Raw genomic sequence first — 20,795 nt, forward strand, 5'->3', positions numbered from 1 at the left:
CACCAACAATCTTTATTTTTTAAAAAAAGATTTTTTGTATTTATTTGAAAGACAGCACACACATGCATGAGCAGGAGGGAGGGGCACAGTACTGAGTGGGAGAAGCAGACTCCCCACTGAGCAGGGAGCCCGACATGGGGCTTGATCCCAGGACCACCCCCCCCCCCCGCTCCGATTATGACCTGAGCCGAAGGCAGATGCTTAACTGACTGAGCCACCCAGGCGTCCCTGACAGCCTTTATTTTTTACTAATTTTTTTCACATACCCCCATGCTCAAGTCCAGTTGAATGAGTCAGTATTCCCTCATGTACTTCCACCTCCAAGCCCCTACACATGCCGTGAATTTTGTCTGGAATGCCCTTCCCCACTCCATTCCCACCAACCTGTCCCCTCTCTACCTCAGCAACTCCCACTCCTTGCCAAGATTGTACACAATATTTCTCCATGTCTAAGTCTGACCTATTCTTCAAAAGCCAGTTACATCCTCCGTGAAGCTTTCCTTGAATTCTCCTTGCCACAAACATTTCTCTTTCTTGGAATTTCTATGTCTCATACCTTGCTGACATTGGCTGCCCTGGAAGAGGTAGGTTTAGAAGGGAGGGTGGTAGATAATCTGGGCCAGTGTGTAGCAGGAGCGGTGTTATATGACAGATGCTTGAAATGAGTGTAATGCAAGGATGGCAGAAACACAGCTTATCTATTTTGTGCAATTTTGCATGTGGCTCAGGTGCAAAGTTCCATGGAAAACCATTGACACCTAATACCTGTGGAATAGATGTTCCATGGCTATGTTGTTTTTAAAGGCACTAAAATAATTGTGTTATCTGCATGTTTATCTGACAAGCAGGATGTATGTAGCACAAGTATGACAGTGCTCAAAGGTATGTATGATGGATTAACAAATAATGCTAATAATGTATCTAATTCAAGAATATTATGTTACTATACTAAAGCCATTGTTAACTGGACTATAATGTTAAAGCATGGATTGTGTCTAATTAATACAATGTATCAATCTTGACTTCTAAGATAAATAATAGCACGCTTAAGTTTTGGCATACTTGTTCAGGAAGAAGGTAGCTGCAGATATATGGCACTTGGTTACAGAAACCATATATTTGGTGACTTTGAAAGTCCAGCACGGCAGACGACAGGCTGTGTTCTATCTCATACCGGAACCGGTGAATGAGTGCATCTTTCAGCCTCCCTCTTTCATCAATAAAGCTCGCAGAAACTATAAGATTTGGGGAAGAAGAGAGATCACTTTCACTGTATGTTGATTTTATTTTTTAATCATAATGAACAACTATGAAAATTTAAATAAAAATTTAAATGCTCAATTAATAATGCAGAGGCTATTGAGAGGATAAAAATGATTCAAAACAACTTCATTAGAAGTTCATTAGAACTACTTGAGTATTAAATGACTGATAGTGCATAAAATATCCTTTATAAGGTCTTGGCTAATTTAATCAATTAAGTAGAGGCATATTAAAAGATACTCATGATGGTCTAGAGATTCTTAAGACACAAGAGTATTTTGAGGTTTTTCAGGTCTCTTATGCTACGTAATTATGTATTTGCAAACTAGCTACCCAAGTATATTTGTTATCTAAAACAAAGAGTGTCTATTTTATCAGACCTCTTTATCCAAAAAGCTTTCTTTACAATTCTATCAGTGAAAGTAACTACACAGTAACCTGTCTGAAGTTAACCATGTATATTTGAAGCTACAAAACAAGAGATATCACAAAATGACAAATCAATCTGACAAAAGTGCCAGTTGACCCTGTTTCTCTTCTCTTGTAATAAGATAGGTTCATATGAATGACAAGGCCCAGAGGAAAGTCCACATATCACATTGGTTAGCAGCTACATCAGTTTTACTTTGTAAGATGCACAAAAGATGGCCATTTTACCTCTTCACAGGCTAAGAGGGAAAAAAATGCAATCACTAGGGGGAAAAAAAAAGAAAGAAAGCTAAGCAGCTACTCATCTGGGCCCAGCACAGAATTGGTTGCTTGATTTTTCTTTACCTTGTGGTAGTATTTTAGGCAGAGTAAATATTTCCAATCTGCTTCTTCCTGTTTCTGGAAGTGGGGAAAGCACCATCACTTCTACTATGTCTGTTTCCAAAAGAGACACTGTGGATATTTGTAAAATGTCTTTGCCCACCTCTGAAAGCAAACGGAAATCATCATAAGTGGTCATTCATAAGTTTAAAGAATCTTTTATCTTCCCAAGTAAGATACCATGTTATAGAATTGCCTTCACTAAATCTTTAGATTTCAATTTATTTACTGCATATTTAAAGTAATCTTTAAATATAAGTGATGGGGACATTTTTGATGAATGATGAGGAACTGTCGTGATTAGATATCTGGGTTGGCAGATTCAAGCCCGCTCAGTGGGGCTCAGCTCCTTTCCTTGTCAGGGAAGCCTCTGGAGTATGCCATCTTCACCTCAACAGCACCTCCATGCTCCAGCCCCTTGATGCTCCACTGTGGCCTGTTCATCCACTCCTGATATTGGATCAACTCAGGCATCAGTGTTCTTTGCATCTATAGCCAAGGTATTGCAGGGGTGGTGGAAATGCCCATGACGTGATGAGTTTGCTCCTCTGGAAATCGGGCCTCTGGAAGGTGCCATGCCTGGGGCACATCTTCGGTTCTTTCCAGAGTCACTACTCCCCCTTTCCACAGGAGCTGTTCTATATGTGTCCACTTTATCAGCCTCTCCCCTCAGATATTCAGCTGATGATCTTTCCTCTGACATAACAAAGAAGACCAAAGACATCTGATACAAAGTGGATCTCAATGTTCTTATCCAGAAGGCATTTTTGTATGAACAAAATGCAATCCTTCACATTTCTGATATTGAACTCATGCCACTAATCTCCTATTAGACCATGTGCTCTCAAGGACCTCATTTTATCTTCTTGTGTCTTTTATGATTTCTTCTATTCAGCTCTCAAGACTCCCCGGTCTTCAAATTGAGCCCTTGCTACAACCCTGCTTCCCCACCATGGTTGCCATCTATGCCAATTCTCTTTTCTCTGCTGCAAACTCCTTAAAACAGGAGTTGCTACTTACTGACTTCACTTTCTGACTGCCTAGTCCTCATTGCACTCGAGTTCGTGCCAGTCCACACCCTCAGCCAGCTTCCTCCCTCAAGGTCTTTCTGGAGCGGGCGACTCCCAGTGCTCTCATTACTCTGGCCTGTCCTGTTTGCTTCACTGCGCCATCTTCCTTGGTCCATAACTTAACTGGAAGTTGCTTTTCCCATCCCACACTCTGACTGACCAGATATATTAAAAAATGGAATATTTAGGCAGGATGTACATACACTCTGAGGTAAGCCATAGGTCCTACCATGCTCCATGCATTCACATTTACATATTTAGCTTACCTGTTTGGTCTCATTAAGCAATTGGATTTGCTTTTACTCTGTTTTCTTAAGCCATCTCATCAGCTTCCATAATTTCAAGATCAGAATTCTATCATTGAGACTTGAACTACAAATCTCCATTTCCAAACATTAGCTAAATATCCCCCACTAAAGAGCTTATTAGCTTCAACTCTACAGAGCTCGTCAGCTCACATTATCCCTCAACCTTTTGTCTTAAGTTTTTACTTCATTTGATGAAATCACAGGCTAGAAATTTTGGAGTCATTGCTGATCCTCCCCTTTCACATTTAATGGAATACCAAGTCCTATCAACTCCATCACTCAGAGCTGTCCCCTCCTTTCTCTTTCTATGACTGCTGCACAGTGTTTGCACTGTGGATAAGAGCAAAAGCCTGAGGATAGACTTCCTGAGTTCGAGTCCTGGCTCCACCATTACCACGCTATATGACTCTGAATGAGTACTTAACTGTGCCTCAATTGCCTCATCTGTAAATTGGGATAGTAATAGTCTCTACCTCATAAAAGTTGTCTGTAAGGGTTAAATGAATTAACACATGCCAAGTTCTTAGAACACTGACTATCACATGGCAAGGAATCCCTCAATAAATGTTGGCTGTTGTTATGATTATATCACTCTTGCCTGGGCTACTATAATTATTCCCTAACTCATCTTTTTTATTCCATTCTCTTGCCTTTCAGCTCTATCCTTCACACTTGTGGCAGAGTCATCCTCTAAAATCCAAGTCAAATCATACCTGTATCATCTTGGAAACTTCTGATGGTGTCTCATTACCCACAGAAAAAAGTTCAGACTCCTTGGAATGATATTCAAGACCCTCGTCTTCTTTCAGACTTCATTGCCATGATCATCATCTAATAAACGCTTCTGTTTACCTATTATACCAAACTTCCTACCATTCCAAGTGCCTTTGCTCAGTCTTTTGTCTTGAGCGGGAATACTAATATGCCCCATCCTCCATGACTTACACCCTCAGAGAACTCTCCCCCAATCCTCTACACCTCCTTATCTGTGTCCCCCTTTACCCCCACTCCTTTCCTCATACCTGGCAGAATTAATTGCTTCTTCCTCTGAGACCACACAGCACTCTGCTTATTCCTCCACCACTAAATTGTCTCCTTGAACTTGCCATACCCCCACTGGTCTAGGTTCAGCATTTTACACCTAGTAGTCACTCACTAATTTTAAAAAGTCAATGAATAAATTTAAAAATATGTTTTGGGGAAAATATACATATATATTTGGTCCTTGAGCCAGAAAGAAAAGTATTAGTTCTTACTATTTATCATATAAGTGTTACTTCACCTGCTAGGTCTGTCGTTTACTTGGGCATGTGGATGGCATTACTGAAAAAGCTGGATATCATTTTGTTTAAAGAGGAAATATTAAAGATGCATGTAATAAAACTTTCTTTAGCTATCTTTATTAAATAGAAATAAAATATTTTAAAATATATTTCAAGGATAAACCAACCAAACTCCTTTTGTAATAACATTAGAAATATGTAGCATTATATATATGTGTATAATATACACATATATTATATAATGTATATAATATGCATATATACACTATATATAATGTCTAACATTAGAGATATCTAAATTAATTCATTAATTTATTTCAGAAGGTTTATTTAACATCAACTATGTACCAAGCAGATGTACCAAAAACCCTTTAAATATGATGTAGAATTCTCCTATGTAACTTACAGCAGTTATTTAAATGTCTCTTTTTTAGAAAATATACTGCAAATAATTGTTTCACTAGAGCCCCATTTCCACAATCTTAAATTTTTGGAATGAAGTGACCAATATTTTAAATTAATAAGCATTCCATGTAGTACCTACGAATCCAAGGATCTGAAATAAGCTTGATGGATTGGCATTGATAATAAAGACATAGCCTTCTGATGTTCCAACTAATAGATACATCCCTCGCTGGTCATAACTAGAAAAGAAAGAAAACAAGAAATCTGAGGATCCAATTTTACTTGTTTCACTAATAAGATGGTAAACAAATTTATTGAATGACAGCATGGAGATACACTCAAAACCAGTCATTCTTATGGTTTTTGACTTTTAATATTATCCCATCTTATAAAAAAAAGCCAAGTGATGACATACAAATGCAATCATGACATTCTAGGTTAATGCTGTTTCCAAATTGCAGCTTATAAGTGCACAGTCAAGAAGACGCAGTAGCATCCTCATCATAACTGAATGAAATATGATAGCAGAGCCTTCTTGGTATTTCCGGGGGAAGTAAACAGTCCTCACACCAGTGATCAGTGCAACATCGCAGCCCCCTGCAGTACTAATGCCTCATGGGGGGAGGAAGAATGTGGGGAAATGTTTCTGCACCTTCATCAAATTAGAAAAATGGCAAGAAACAAATTAAAATAAGAGGATCTGAGAAAGAGGAGGTGGCAAACGTGTAGATAGAGGGAGGTGAGGGGTCTTCTGCCAGAGCGGGAGGGGGCCACTTGCAGGAAACAACGCGGTGGGTGGAAATCCGGCTCCTCCAGGCGCTATCCTAGAGCAATCATCGAAAGGCTTCTCTCGTCACCTCTCTGAACCTGAATTCTCTCATTTGTGGAACAGGGACAAGCATAATACCCTTCCGACCAGTGTAGTGAGGATCACATTCAATAAGCTACAGTGTATGACAGGACCTCAAACTGTAAAGCAGGGCACAAATGTCAGTTCTGATAATACTATTATGACAAATTAACAAAAGAAAGAATAATAGCAACAGATGAGTCTAAATCCAATGTATTTGTGCTGTCTTCTAAAAAGTATTACTTCAAAAGATGTGAAGTCATCTAAACGCCCATCAATACAATCTTTTAAAAATGATGGGATATTGGGTATTTACCCCCAAAATACAAAAACACTAATTTAAAGGGATACAGGCACCCCTATGTTTACTGCAGCATTATCTCTAATAGCTAAATTATGGAAGCAGCCCAAGTGCCATTGATAGATGAGTGGATAAAGACGATGTGGTGTATGTCCATGCAATGGAATATGACTCAGTCATAAAAAGAATGAAATCTTGCCATTTGCAACAACATGGATGGAGCTAGATAGTATAATGTTAAACAAAATAAGCCAGTCAGAGAAAGACAATTATCCTATGATTTCACTCATATGTGGAATTTAAGAAACAAAACAAATGAGCAAAGGAAAAAGAGAGAGAGAGAGAGGCAAACCAAAAAACAGACTCTTAACTATAGAGAACAAACTGATGGTGACCAGAGGGGAGATGTGTGGGGGAAGGTGAAACAGGTGATGGGGATGGTGAGCACTGAGTAATGTGTAATAGAATTGTTGATCACTATAGTGTACACCGGAAACTAATACAACACTGTATGTTAACAATACTGGAATTAAAATAAAAAATTATAGTATATGCACATAATGGAGTACTATGTAGCTATAAAACAGAATAAGGAAGGTCTTTATGTGTGGACAGAAATCATGGTCCAAGAGATACCATGAAGTGAAAAAAAAAAGAGGCATAGAACATTGTATATGGTTTGCTATCTAAAAGCAAAGACATTTATATAAAAACTTGAAAAAATAAAATAAAAGCAAAGGCAGTGACTCTGGAGCCCAACTGCCTGGGTTCTGCTTCTGACATTTGCCATTTCCTACCTGTGTAACATGAAGCAAGTCACTTAAACACTTTGTGTCTCATCTCCCTGAGGAGACAAGAGCATCCATCTCACGAAGTTAATAGAACCAAGCACATAGCACTTTTTTTTTTTAAAGATTTTATTTATTTGACAGAGAGAGACACAGTGAGAGAGGGAACACAAGCAGGGCGAGTGGGAGAGGGAGAAGCAGCCTCCCCACTGAGCAGGGAGCCCGATGTGGGGCTCGATCCCAGGACGCTGGGATCATGACCTGAGCCGAAGGCAGACGCTTAACGACTGAGCCACCCAGGCGCCCCCACATAGCACATTTTATTTTAAGTGCTTGATAATTATTTGTGTAATTAAAAGGAATATTTACTTTTTGCTTATTTATGGATAGACTATCTCTGGAAAGAATACATGAGAAATTGGGAATAGGCTGTCTCCAGGGAGGAGAACTGGGTGTTTGGGGACAAGAGTGGGAGACTTTTCCCTATGCACCCCTCTGTCCTTTTGGAACGCTGAACTGAGGCAATGTATTCATTTTCAAAACAAAACATGTAAAACTTAAAATTGAAAGGAATTATGGCTTGGGGCATCTGGGTGGCACCAATGGTTAAGCATCCCACTCTTGGTTTTGGCTCAGGGTTGTGCGATTGAGTCCCACATCGGGCTCTGTGCTCAGCACAGAATCTGCTTAAGATTCTCTCTCCCTCGCCCTCTACCCTTCCCCCCACTCAAGTGAATAAATAAATCTTTAAAAAAAAATAAATTATGGCTTTACTGGAATTCTCAACAGACAGGCCTTGACAATGTTGCTGCCAGAAGCAGGAAGTACTTACAGGAGGTGCTGTACAGACCATTCCGAGGGGAAGGCCTTGTGAATTGCCTGAGGGGCCTCCGCATCCCTGACATCGAGGAAGTGGATGAAGCCCCCCATGGTGCCCACAGCCACAGAGAGGGAGGAAGGAGAGCAAGCCAGCACTGTTGCCTGTTTAAAATAACCCCAGATGCTTAACTTCACCGTGCCAGAACACGAAGCCTGCTTTACCATGCATAAGAATCTACAGTTTATTTGGAAAGCCATCCGAACAAGGAGTGGCAAGTATAATGTGGTATTACAAATTAGACACGCAGCATTCCTGAGCTAATTGACAGCATAAGTCACAGGAGTCGCTACATGTTATTCTTTTATCCTAACGTTAGAATCATAAAAATATAAAGAGATTTCTTGAGCTTTAAACCATGGCTTCATTTTTATCCCTAAATGATGACATGATTATACCAATAATAATGAAAAAATAAAACAAACTTAAAATACATTCCTAGCATCTTCTGGACATCTTTCCTGAATGTTAGTGATTTTTAAAAATCAGCATTCATCTGTTGGATAATGGTAGATCCTGGGATGCTGGTATGATGGGGGAAGACAAGAAAATAACCATATCACACCCCGTGTATTCTGTAACCAAAGACATGCATCACAAATTCCTGCTCATCTCACAATCAGTTACGGAATATGATGTCTAGGAGAATAAATTTGCTTTCATGACACTTAAGCAATCAGCTTCATTCCTCTATAATTATACTTTGTAGTTTGTTTTGAATAAAATCACAGAACACTAGAAATAGAAAAGAGCTTAAGAGATAATCATTTTGTAGAATAGAAAATGGAGGTGAAGAAAAGAATAGCAATTTGCCTCAGGATCCCATAGCTGATGATGAAGCTGAGAACTCAGGTGTCCTGCCTCATTAGAATGCACAGTTGCTTAGCCGAGGAGGTTTTTATTTTATTTTTTAAGGTGAATTTTAAGGGTTGAGTCTTCAGTGGTAGCTCAGTGTGAAACTGGAAACAAAATGGTGAGGGTCTTTCTTTTTTTCCTTTTTTAAAAGAAAGTCTTTATGGGATGTCTCAGTGTGTGTGTGTGTGTGTGCGTGTGTCTGTCTGTGTGTGTGTGTGTTCCCAAAATAATCTGTTGAAATTATCCTCCGGGGTGCCTGGGTGGCTCAGTCATTGAGCATCTGCCTTTGACTTGGGTCATGATCCCAGGACCCTGGGATCGAGCCCCGCATCGGGCTCCCTGCTCTGTGGGAAGCCTGTTTCTCCCTCTCCCACACCCCCCTGCTTGTGTTCCCTCTCTCGCTGTCTCTCTCTCTGTCAAATAAATAAGTAAAATCTTTAAAAGAAAAAAAAAGAAAGAAATTATCCTTCATTCCAGGGCAATAGTAGGCTAGGCTAAACATGGACAGCAATATCTGGAGGGGTCTTATGTACCTTAGCAAGTAATCAAGGGAAGCTTCTAGTGTCCAGATATCCTCCCATCATAGTGCTGGGCCAGGTTCTCTGAGGACCATTGCCTAAAATGTTCATGCGGAACACAGTCCCAGGCATAGACAGGGAGATCTGGCCTCAGCATTGCTGGGTCAGTGCGCTTATCAATTCCCCACAATGCAGCAGTATTCTCCAGTGAGGAAAAACCACCAGTTATCCCCAACTCAGGCTGATCCACATGAGTATACTGTGCCTGGTTTGGAGCTCAATGATGGTTTGTCAAATTAACTGTGAACACTGTCTGAATCTCTTCCCTCTGCTCAGGTGAAGGGAAGATCTCTGGTGCAGAAAGCAGACCTTCTCATGGTGCCTATCTCTCTCCTTAGCGAAGAAGAGCAAGATTAAGTCCTGATTATAGACTCTTGGGTGGGTTGTTAGCCATTTGTATGTCTCTCGTCTGTGAAAGGAGATGTGATCAGATGAGCTTTAAGATCTCTTCTAGCTCTAGTAGTTCTAATAGAAATGAACACATATGAGCTCTTGTCACCAGAGTGCAGTCTATTCATATTTCAGTGTTTTAGGTAAGAATTTTTATGTTTACTTGTCAGGGTGAGTTTTATATATCCCATTGAATTGTGCATCTTTTGTGTCTTATAATTTTCTTATGTGAGGTACGATGCTTCCTCTTGTTTTATAATTGAGATTTTAATTTTATAACGGGGAAGGATTGTAACTTCCCTACCTACTACCAAAATCCAAGATCCATATCTCATCTAGAACTGTGTAATATATCAAATGATGATAATATAAGGGGAAAATAGCATTGCCATTGTTTATTGGTCTTTTTATGGTTTTAAAATATTATTTTATGTAAAATGTACTATGAACGTGGCAGAAATAATGGTATCACTTTGTGGCGAGTGTTGTGAGCAATTGTGGTTTGTCACCCAATAGCCAAACACCTTCCTTCTGGAAAATTCCTTGAATATCCATTGAGAAACCATCTCTCTCATTTTTGGGGGTTCAATGAAACAGATCTGACTCTCCTTTTCAAGGCTGAGCTTAAGCCAATTGGCATTTCTCATTCCCTTGTGCATAGTGATTAGTTTAAAGATGTTATTAAGACATCAGAAGACATCTAGCTTCGTGGAAAGGAAAAACTTCTTTTCTCTTCTTCTTCCCATTGGAGGAGGCTTTCTTCCTGATGGTCTGACACCTCTGAGGTTGACACCTGTGGCATTTGGGTACCACTAAAAGAAGCCTAAGATGAAACTATAGACATAGAGAGAAAAACAAGGTCCTTGGTAATATCATTTGAGTTGCTGGACTGAGCTACATCTGAGGCCAGACAAGTCCTATACTTTATAGTTGATTAAGCCAATAACCCCCACTTTTTTATTTTTGGCTCAAGTTGGTTAGAGTGGGAATTTTCTTTCATTTCTAACCTTGAGGTTAGATGGGGCCATTTAACTAGTTATGGTCAAGGGGGTGATTCATTTCTGAGTAAAAGCAACTAATTGCTAGTTCAAGACTCTCTGGCACTCCCTTCCCATACTATGGCACTGAGGAGCTATTAGTTGGTGAACCCTCCCTCAGTCTGGCTTCCTGAGAGAGGGCCTCCGTGGAGCAGAGACCCTGCCAATCCACAAGGAACTTATAGGACGAGTGAGATATAAACCACTAGGACTTTGGAAATAACTGCCACCTCAGAAAAACTTTCCTGTACACCAATTTAGTACCTTATGTTCCACCCTCTGGGCTGTAGAATATATTTTATCCAGAAGAATTATTCTAAATATATAGGGTAAGAAATGCAATAAGGCATCTGCAACAAGTATTTCCACAGACTATTGACATGTAATTATGAAAACATAGATTGGATTAGAATTCAACATTTAATCCATTTATAAGGCACACTTACTGGGGTATTCAGATGAATCCTGCTGGCACAAGTACCATCTTCTATATACCAAACACAAACTTCCCCTGAATGTGTGAGTGTCTATAAAAAGAAAGAAAAAAAAGAAAAAGAAAACTCTAAATGGAAAATAAGACTCTGTTATGCAAGCATGTTCTAAATCCCTTTATAGTATGTCAATAATTCGGATGATTTCGTATAAAATTTCATTTTACTCATATGGATTATAATGACAATCACAACATCAGTACTTCTGATTTGAACAAAAATTAACTATAATCTTTTCTTAACTATTATCTTTAATACAATTTAAGTAACACATAATAACTAAGATTAGAAAAGTGAAATAAATGTTTTCCATGTAACATAATTGAGTTACTTGGACATTCAACAGGATTATTGCTTAAAGAATAAAGCTAGAAATAGGAAATTATGTTTGTTTTTTTTTAACTAACAGACTTTGCTTTAAAAAAAAAAAAGGCACGGGGCTTGAATTCAAGACCCTGATATCAAGATCTGAGCTGAGCACACTTTCCAGAATGTCATATAGAGGAAATCACACATCTTTCTCAAATTGGCTTCTTTTGTTTAATGTTATACATTTAAGGCTATTCTATATCTTTTCATAGCTTAATAGCTCATTTATTCTTAGTACTGAATAATATTCCATTGTATTGATATGCCACAGTTTGTTTACCCATTTACCTATTGAAAGACATCTTGGTTACTTCCAAGTTTTGGCAATTATGAATAAAGGTGCTATAAACATTAATGTGAAGGTTTTTGTGTGGGCATAGGTTTTCAGTTAATTTAAGTAAATAACAAGAAGCTCAACTGCTGAATCATAAGGTAAGAGTATGTTTAGTTTTGTGAGAAACTGCCAAACTTCCAAAGTGGCTGTAGCATTTTGATTCCTACAGGCAATGAATTTTTCTGTTGCTTCATATCCTTGCCAGCACTTGATATTGCCAGTGTTTTAGATTTTAGACATTCTAATACATGTGTGGTGTCATCTCATTGTTTTCATTTGCAATTCTCTAATGGTGAATAATATTGAATATCTTTTTTTTTTTTTAGATTTATTTATTTATTTATTTATTTATTTAACAGAGAGAAAGAGAGAGAGAGATAGGGAGAGCAGGAACACAAGCAGGGGGAGTGGGAGAGGGAGAAGCAGGCTTCCCACCAAGCAGGGAGCCCGATGCGGGGCTCGATCCAAGGACCCTGGGATCATGACCTGAGCCGAAGGCAGACGCTTAACGACTGAGCCACCCAGGCGCCCCAATATTGAATATCTTTTAATATACTTATTTGCCATCTGTATATTTTCTGTGGCAAAGTACATGCAATATTTATTTATTTAGATCTTGATTTCTTTCATCAGTTTTGAAACTTTTCTCATATAGCTCTTGTACATATTTTGCTAGGACTCCCAAAATTTTAATGGATTTATTGATGAATCATATAAAAAATGAAATGTTTCTTGAGACCAATAAAGGTAAGCAGTTAAACACCAGGAAAAAAGTTTCCTTTTTGAACGTAGCAGGTGGATTATTTTTCCTAAGTAGATTGAATTCATGTTTTGAGCATGGCCAGTATTTCATTTTCATCCTCAGAGAGTCTGTACCACTCTGAAAGAGGGTTAACACTAATTGTTTAATGAGTTTTGATAACTCTTTAGCAATGAATGTGTTGAAAGATCTGGCTTGGAAAACTTGGATGGTGAGTATAAACAGGATGGCTCCTAAGATTTCAATTGCTTTGACTGTTTTCAGACACTTAATATTATGAAGTCACAATACAATGATGTCATTCTAACTGGGGAGTAGATCTGGTGATGGAAGTGGTTGGCATTTCTTCCACATCCTCAAGAATACCCTCTGCCTCCTATTTGTGTAAGGTTGCACATGATCTTCCAAAATCTTTTCTTTAAATCCTACTGTGAGATAATAAAGTATTCCTTACCATGCAGTATTCATTTCCGGGTGGGATAAAGTCAATTGCTTGAAATTTCCCATCACAAGCCTCTAGGACTTTATCAAAGGTTGGCTTCTCACGATGAGTGTAGATATAAACAGATCCCTGTTAAATATACAAAAGAAAGAAAGAAAGAGAAAGAAATGACACAATTGCTATGTATACAGTTCAACAAATATTTATTAAATGTCCACTGTGAGCAAGGCACTGTGTGGGAAATTAGAGATTAACTTAAGTAAGGCCCTGACCTTGAGGAGCTTAAAATCTAGATGCTTAATTTGTTTATTGATTCATTCATTCATTCGTCATTTAAAATAATCAGTGGGACTTTCTTCTTTTCTCCAAAAGTTATAAAATACAATAAAACATTTTTTCTGACTTCAAAAATAATGTCTATTTATACAAAAAAACTTGGAAAATGTGGAAAACCAGAAAAGTTGTGAAGGTGAACTAAGTCTTACCACATACTAGACCATGGTGGGCACTGATACAAACTTTTAAATAAGCCTTTGTGGAAATTGTGGAGGTGTGGCTGAAGCTGTTACTTTATGACTTCTTTATCATTCTCAGCTACCAATTCACCTTTCAAAAAAATCTATCCTATAAGTTGTGGCCCTCTGCCAAGTAACTGTAATATGGTGTGGGCACTTAAGTAGCAATAAGTCTGCTTTCAACTAACAGCAAGTTCTTCAAGTTTACTTGAGTTAAACATGAATATTTCTGTTCTTGTTTATCTAAAAAATACAACTCTGTAAGTCTAAATTTGATAGATATTTACTGATTTTACCTTTCATTCATTCCTTCAACAACTATTGAGTGGATACACTGTGCCAGGCACTGCTCTGGATCCTGGGTCTACATGAGAGGACAAAACAGACAAAAATTCCCTGCCTTCATGGAGCTTACATCCTGCTGGGGGATTCAGACAATGGACAAGAAATCTAAACAGCAGTGATTGTGAGAATCAAAAAATAAAGCAGGGTAAGAGGATATGACATGGTAGAATAAGAATGTGATATTCTGGGCGCCTGGGTGGCTCAGTTGGTTAAGCGACTGCCTTCAGCTCAGGTCATGATCCTGGAGTCCCTGGATCGAGTCCCGCATCGGACTCCCTGCTCAGCGGGGAGTCTGCTTCTCCCTCTGATCCTCCCCCTTCTCGTGCTCTCTCTCTCTCTCTCTCATTCTCTCTCTCAAATGGATGAATAAAATCTTTAAAAAAAAAAAAAAAAAAGAATACAGCATGATGGCCAGCACGACTTGAGCAGGGCCAACAGGAAGCAGGGTCGGGGGAGATAAGGCCCGGTGGTGAGTAGAATCCACATCATGAAGGGATTGTAAAGCCTGGTGAGGATTCTGGCTCTTAGTCAGAATAACATGGGGAATCACTGGAGGGTTCTGAAGAGAAAATGGAAAAGTTTTTCTCACTTTGGCTGCTGGTTGGGGATATAGTTTATTCTATTATGTACTGAGAAAAGTATATTAAAGTGTCCCATTGAGATTATGACTTTGTTTCTCCTTGTCACATTTTGCTTTATATACTTTGGGACTATTTTATTTAGTGCCTATATATTTTAAATGTTTATATATTCCTAATGAATTTAACCTTTTACTATTCTTGAAATAAGTCCATTTATCTTTAGTAATTTTTTTTGCCAGAAAGTCTATTTTGCCTAATATTCATATAGCTCCACTGGCTTTCTTTTTGTTAATGTTTACATGTTAGATTCTTTTCTGTCTTTTTACCTACTTTCAATTTTTATTTATTTATTTAATTAATTTTATTTTTTAAAAACAATTTTTAAGATTTTTTTTTTTTTTGGGGGGCGCCTGGGTGGCTCAGTTGGTTAAGCGACTGCCTTCGGCTCAGGTCATGATCCTGGAGTCCCGGGATCGAGTCCCACATCGGGCTCCCTGCTCAGCAGGGGGTCTGCTTCTCCCTCTGCCCTCTTCCCTCTCGTGCTCTCTGTCTCTCATTCTCTCTCTCTCAAATAAATAAAAATAAAATCTTTAAAAAAAAAAAGAAAAAAAAGATTTTTTTTTTTTTTTATTTGACAGAGAGAGACACAGTGAGAGAAGGAACAAACACAAGCAGGGGGAGTGGGAGAGGAAGAGGCAGGCTTCCCACTGAGCAGTGACCCCGATGCGGGGCTTGATCCCAGAGCCCTGGGATCATGACCTGAGCTGAAGGCAGATGCCTAACGATTGAGCCACCCAGGCACCTCCCTACTTTCAATTTTTAAATTTACTTTCAATGTTACTGTATTTTTTATTTACTTTTCATCTTACTGTACCCTTATGCTTTAGCTGTATCACTTATAAACAGTACATAACTGGGTTTTGCTTTTTTTTTTTTTAAATCCAGTATTGCAACCTTTGCCTTTTAACTACATCTATTATCTGTTTTACCTTTATTCTAAGTACTAATATATTTGAGTTTAAATATTAGAATTTATGCTTCTACTTTCTTACTTGTTTTATTTCTTTTTCTCTCTTTTCTTACCTTATTTTGGGTTGCTTTTTAAAAAACATTTCACTTTCCCCATCTATAATGTAGAAATTTCATCTACTGTTTCAGTTCTTTTAGTGGTTACCTTAGAAGTTACAACATGCATACTTAATTTATAAACACCACAATGTTACTTAAAACCTTTACTTTCTGCCTGGGAAAGTAAATAATGAACTTGAAACACTATTCCATTTACTCCTTCCCCTCCAGTTTACATTATTGTTGTCTGGGATTTTAATTCAATGTTATTTTTAAACCCAACCTCACATTATTTTTGCTGTTTTATACAGGCAGTGTTCATTTACATTTCTCCACACATTTACTACTATTCATTCTTGCAACACAATCTTCCAACTGGGATCATTTTCCTTCTGCCTGAAGTACATTCTTTTTTTTTTTTTAATTGAGAACAATTTTTTTTTAAATTTTATTATGTTATGTTAGTCACCATACAATACATCATTAGTTTTTGATGTAGTGTTCCACGATCCATTGTTTTCGTGTAACACCCAGTGCTCCATGCAGTACGTGCCCTCCTTAATACCCATCACCGGGCTAACCAATCCCCCCTCCCCCCTCCCCTCTAAAACCCTGTTTGTTTCTCAGAGTCTATAGTCTCTCATGGTTCATCTCTCCCTCCAAATCCCCCCCCCCCCATTTTTCCCTTCCTTCTCCTAATGTCCTCCATGCTATTCCTTATGTTCCACAAATAAGTGAAACCATATGATAATTGACTTTCTCTGCTTGACTTATTTCATTTAGCATAATCTCCAGTCCCATCCATGTTGATGTAAAAGTTGGGTATTCATCCTTTCTGATGGCTGAGTAATATTCCATTGTATATATGGACCACATCTTCTTTATCCATTCATCTGTTGAAGGGCATCTCGGCTCTTTCCACAGTTTGGCTATTGTGGACATTGCTCCTATGAACATTGGGGTGCATATGGCCCTTCTTTTCACTACATCTGTGTCTTTGGGGTAAATACCCAGGAGTGCAATTGCTGGGTCATAGGGTAGCTCTATTTTTAAAATTTTGAGGAACCTCCACACTGTTCTCCAAAGTGGCTGTACCAACTTGCATTCCCACCAACAGTGTAAGAGGGTTCCCCTTTCTCCACAACCTCTCCAACATTTGTTGTTTCTTTCCCTGTCCATTTTGGCCATTCTAACTGGTGTAAGGTGGTATCTCAATGTGGTTTTGATTTGAATTTCCCTGATGGCTAATGATGATGAACATTTTTTCATGTGTCTGTTAGCCATTTGTATGTCTTCTTCGGAGAAGTGTCTTTTCATATCTTCTGCCCACTTTTTGACTTGATTATTTGTTTTTTGGGTGTTGAGTTTGAGAAGTTCTTTATAGATCTTGGATACCAGCCCTTTATCTGTAGTGTCATTTGCAAATATCTTCTCCCATTCTGTGGGTTGCCTCTTTGTTTTGTTGACTGTTTCCTTTGCTGTGCAGAAGCTTTTTATCTTGATGAAGTCCCAAAAGTTCATTTTTGCTTTTGTTTCACTAGCTTTTGGAGATGTATCTTGAAAGAAGTTGCTGTGGGTGATGTCAAAGAGGTTACTGCATATGTTCTCCTCTAGCATTTTGATGGATTCCTGTCTCACATTGAGTTCTTTCATCCACTTTGAGTTTATCTTTGTGAATGGTGCTAGAGAATGGTCGAGTTTCATTCTTCTGCATGTGGCTGTCCAATTTTCCCAGCACCATTTATTGAAGAGACTGTCTTTTTTCCATTGCATGTTTTTTCCTGCTTTGTCAAAGATTATTTGACCATAGAGTTGCGGGTCCATATCTGGGTTCTCTATTCTGTTCCATTGGACTGTATGTCTGTTTTTGTGCCAGTATCATGCTGTCTTGGTGATCACAGCTTTGTAATATAGCTTGAAATCGGGCAACGTGATGCCCCCAGCTTTGTTTTTCTTTTTCAACATCTCCTTGGTGATTCGGGGTCTTTTCTGATTCCATACAAATTTTAGGATTGTTTGTTCCAGCACTTTGAAAAATGTCATTGGAATTTTGATCGGGATGGCATTGAAGGTATAGATTGCTCTGGGTAGCATAGACATTTTAACAATGTTTATTCTTCTGATCCCTAAGCATGGAATATTTTTCCATCTTTTTGTGTCTTCTTCAATTTCTTTCATGAGTGTTCTGTAGTTCCTAGAGTATAGATCTTTTACCTCTTTGGTTAGGTTTATTCCAAGGTATCTTACGGTTTTTGGTGCTATTGTAAATGGAATCATTTCTCTAATTTCTCTTTCTACAGTTGCATTGTTAGTGTATAAGAAAGCAACTGATTTCTGTGCATTGATTTTGTATCCTGCCACATTACTGAATTGCCCGTATGAGTTCTAGTAATTTGGGGGTGCAGTCTTTTGGGTTTTCCACATAAAGTATCATGTCATCTGTGAAAAGAGAGAGTTTGACTTCTTCTTTGCCAATTTGAATACCTTTTATTTCTTTTTGTTGTCTGGCTGCTGTTGCTAGGACTTCTAGTACTATGTTGAACAATAGTGGCAAGAGTGGGCATCCTTGACGTGTTCCTGATCTTAAGGGAAAGGCTCTCAGCTTTTCCCCATTGAGGATGATATTCGCTGCGGGTTTTTCATAGATGTATTTTATGAGCTTGAGGAATGTTCCCTCTATCCCTATACTCTGAAGAGTTTTAATCAGGAAAGGATGTTGTATTTTGTTGAATGCTTTTTCTGCATCAATTGAGAGGACCGTATGGTTCTTCTCCCTCCTATTAATGTGCTCTACCACATTGATTGATTTGCGAATGTTGAACCACCCTTGCATCCCGGGGATAAATCCCACTCAGGTCGTGGTGGATGATCCTTTTAATGTATTGTTGGATCCTATTAGCTAGGATTTTGTTGAGGATTTTGGAATCCATATTCATCAGGGATATTGGTCTGAAATTCTCCTTTTTGATGGGGTCTTTGCCTGGTTTGGGGATTAAGGTAATGCTGGCCTCATAGAATGAGTTTGGAAGTTTTCCTTCTGTTTCTATTTTTAGAAACAGCTTCAGTAGAATAGGTATTATTTCTTCTTTGAATGTTTGGTAGAATTCCCCAGGGAATCCATCAGGCCCTGGACTCTTGTTTTTTGGGAGGCTTTCGATCACTGCTTCAATCCTGTTACTGGTATTGGCCTATTCAGGTTGTCAGTTTCTTCCTGTTTCAGTCTTGGCAGCTTATAGGTTTCCAGAAAGGCCTCCATTTTATCCAGATTGCTCAGTTTATTGGCATATAGTTGTTGATAATAATTTCTAATAATTGTTTCTATTTCCTTGGTGTTAGTCGTGATCTCTCCCCTTTCATTCATAATTTTATTAATTTGGGTCCTTTCTCTTTTCTTTTAGATAAGTCTGACCAGTGGTTTATCGATCTTATTAATTCTTTCAAAGAACCAACTTCTAGTTTTGTTGATCTGATCTACTGTGTTTCTGGTTTCTAATTTCACTGATTTCTGCTCTAATTTTAATTATTTCTCTTCTAATGCGTGGCTTAGGCATCATTTGTTGCTTTTTCTCTAGTTCTTTAAGGTTTAGAGTTAGTTGGTGAATTCGGGATTTTTCTGTTTTTTTTGAGTGAGGCTTGGATGGCTATGTATTTCCCCCTTAGGACCGCCTTTGCAGTATCCCATAGGTTTTGGGCCAATGTGTTTTCGTTCTCATTGATTGCCATGAATTCTTTAAGTTCTTCTTTGATTTCCTGGTTGACCCAAACATTCTTGAGCAGAGTGGTCTTTAGCTTCCAAGTGTTTGAATTTCTGCCAAAATTTTCTTGTGATTGAGTTCCAGTTTTAAAGCGCTGTGGTCTGAGAATATGCAGGGAATAATCTCAATCTTTTGATATTGGTTGAGACCTGATTTGTGACCCAGTATATGGTCTATTCTGGAGAAAGTTCCATGCACGCTCGAGAAGAATGAGTATTCTGTTGTTTTAGGGTGGAATGTTCTGTAAATATCTATGAGGTCCATCTGGTCCAATTATTCATTCAAAGCTCTTGTTTCCTTGTTGATTTTCTGCTTAGATGATCTGTCCATTGCTGAGAGTGGAGTATTGAGGTCTCCTACAATTAATGTATTGTTATCAATATGACTCTTTATTTTGGTTAACAGTTGGCTTATGTAGATGGCTGCTCCCATGTTGGGGGCATAGATATTTACAATTGTTAGATTTTCTTGTTGGATAGACCCTTTAAGAATGATATAGTGTCCTTCTGTGTCTCTAATTACAGACTTTAGTTTAAAATCTAATTTGTCTGATATAAGAATTGCTACCCCAGCTTTCTTTTGAGGTCTGCTGGCATGGAAGATGGATCTCCATCCCTTCACTTCCAGTCTGGATGTATCTTTAGGTTCAAAATGAGTCTCTTGTAGGCAGCATATGGATGGGTCCTGTCTTTTTATCCAATCTGCAACCCTGTGCCGTTTTATGAGAGTATTTAGGCCATTCACGTTGAGATATGAATTAATTGTCATGTTGCCTGTGAAGACGTTGTTTTTATAGATTGTCCCTGTAAATTTCTGTTGTATATCACTCTTGGGGTCTTTCTCCTTTTATAGAACCCCCCTTAATATTTCTTGCAGGGCCAGCTTAGTGGTCACATATTCTTTCAGTTTCTGCCGGTCGTGGAAGCTCTGCATCTCTCCATCCATTCTAAATGACAGCCTTTCCAGATAAAGTATTCTTGGCTGCATGTTCTTCTCATTTAGTACCCTGAATATGTCTTGCCAGGCCTTTCTGGCTTGCCAGGTCTCTGTGGATAGGTCTGACGTTATTCTGATGTTCCTCCCTCTGTACGTAAGGAATCTCTTGCCCCTAACTGCCCTTAGGATGGTTTCCTTGGTTCTAAGATTTGCAAGTTTTACTATTACATGCCGGTGTTGGCCTGTGTTCCTTGATCTTGGGAGGGGTCCTCTCTGCCTCTAGGACGCGAATGTTTGTTTCATTCCCCAGATTAGGGAAATTCTCAGCTATGATTTGCTCAAATACATCTTCTAGTCCTCTCTCTCTCTCCACTCCCTCCAGGA

At 38.6% G+C, this 20,795-nt stretch overlaps 1 protein-coding gene across 1 annotated transcript in view; it reads right to left on the reverse strand.

Annotated features, from left to right (window-relative positions):
* CFAP43 (cilia and flagella associated protein 43) overlaps positions 1-20,795 on the reverse strand; it is a 115,103-nt gene that overhangs the window by 60,707 nt on the left and 33,601 nt on the right. Inside the window, exons 9-14 of the mRNA XM_035028633.1 lie at positions 13,224-13,340; positions 11,262-11,342; positions 7,911-8,059; positions 5,275-5,378; positions 2,038-2,178; positions 1,063-1,235 (exon numbers count right to left, since the gene is read on the reverse strand). Coding sequence (XP_034884524.1) covers positions 1,063-1,235; positions 2,038-2,178; positions 5,275-5,378; positions 7,911-8,059; positions 11,262-11,342; positions 13,224-13,340 — 765 coding nt within the window. The remainder of the gene's footprint in view (positions 1-1,062; positions 1,236-2,037; positions 2,179-5,274; positions 5,379-7,910; positions 8,060-11,261; positions 11,343-13,223; positions 13,341-20,795) is intronic.

Source organism: Mirounga leonina, unplaced genomic scaffold (assembly GCF_011800145.1).
Source record: "Mirounga leonina isolate KUSES-001 unplaced genomic scaffold, KU_Mleo_1.0 Mir_114, whole genome shotgun sequence".
Lineage (NCBI taxonomy): Eukaryota > Metazoa > Chordata > Mammalia > Carnivora > Phocidae > Mirounga > Mirounga leonina.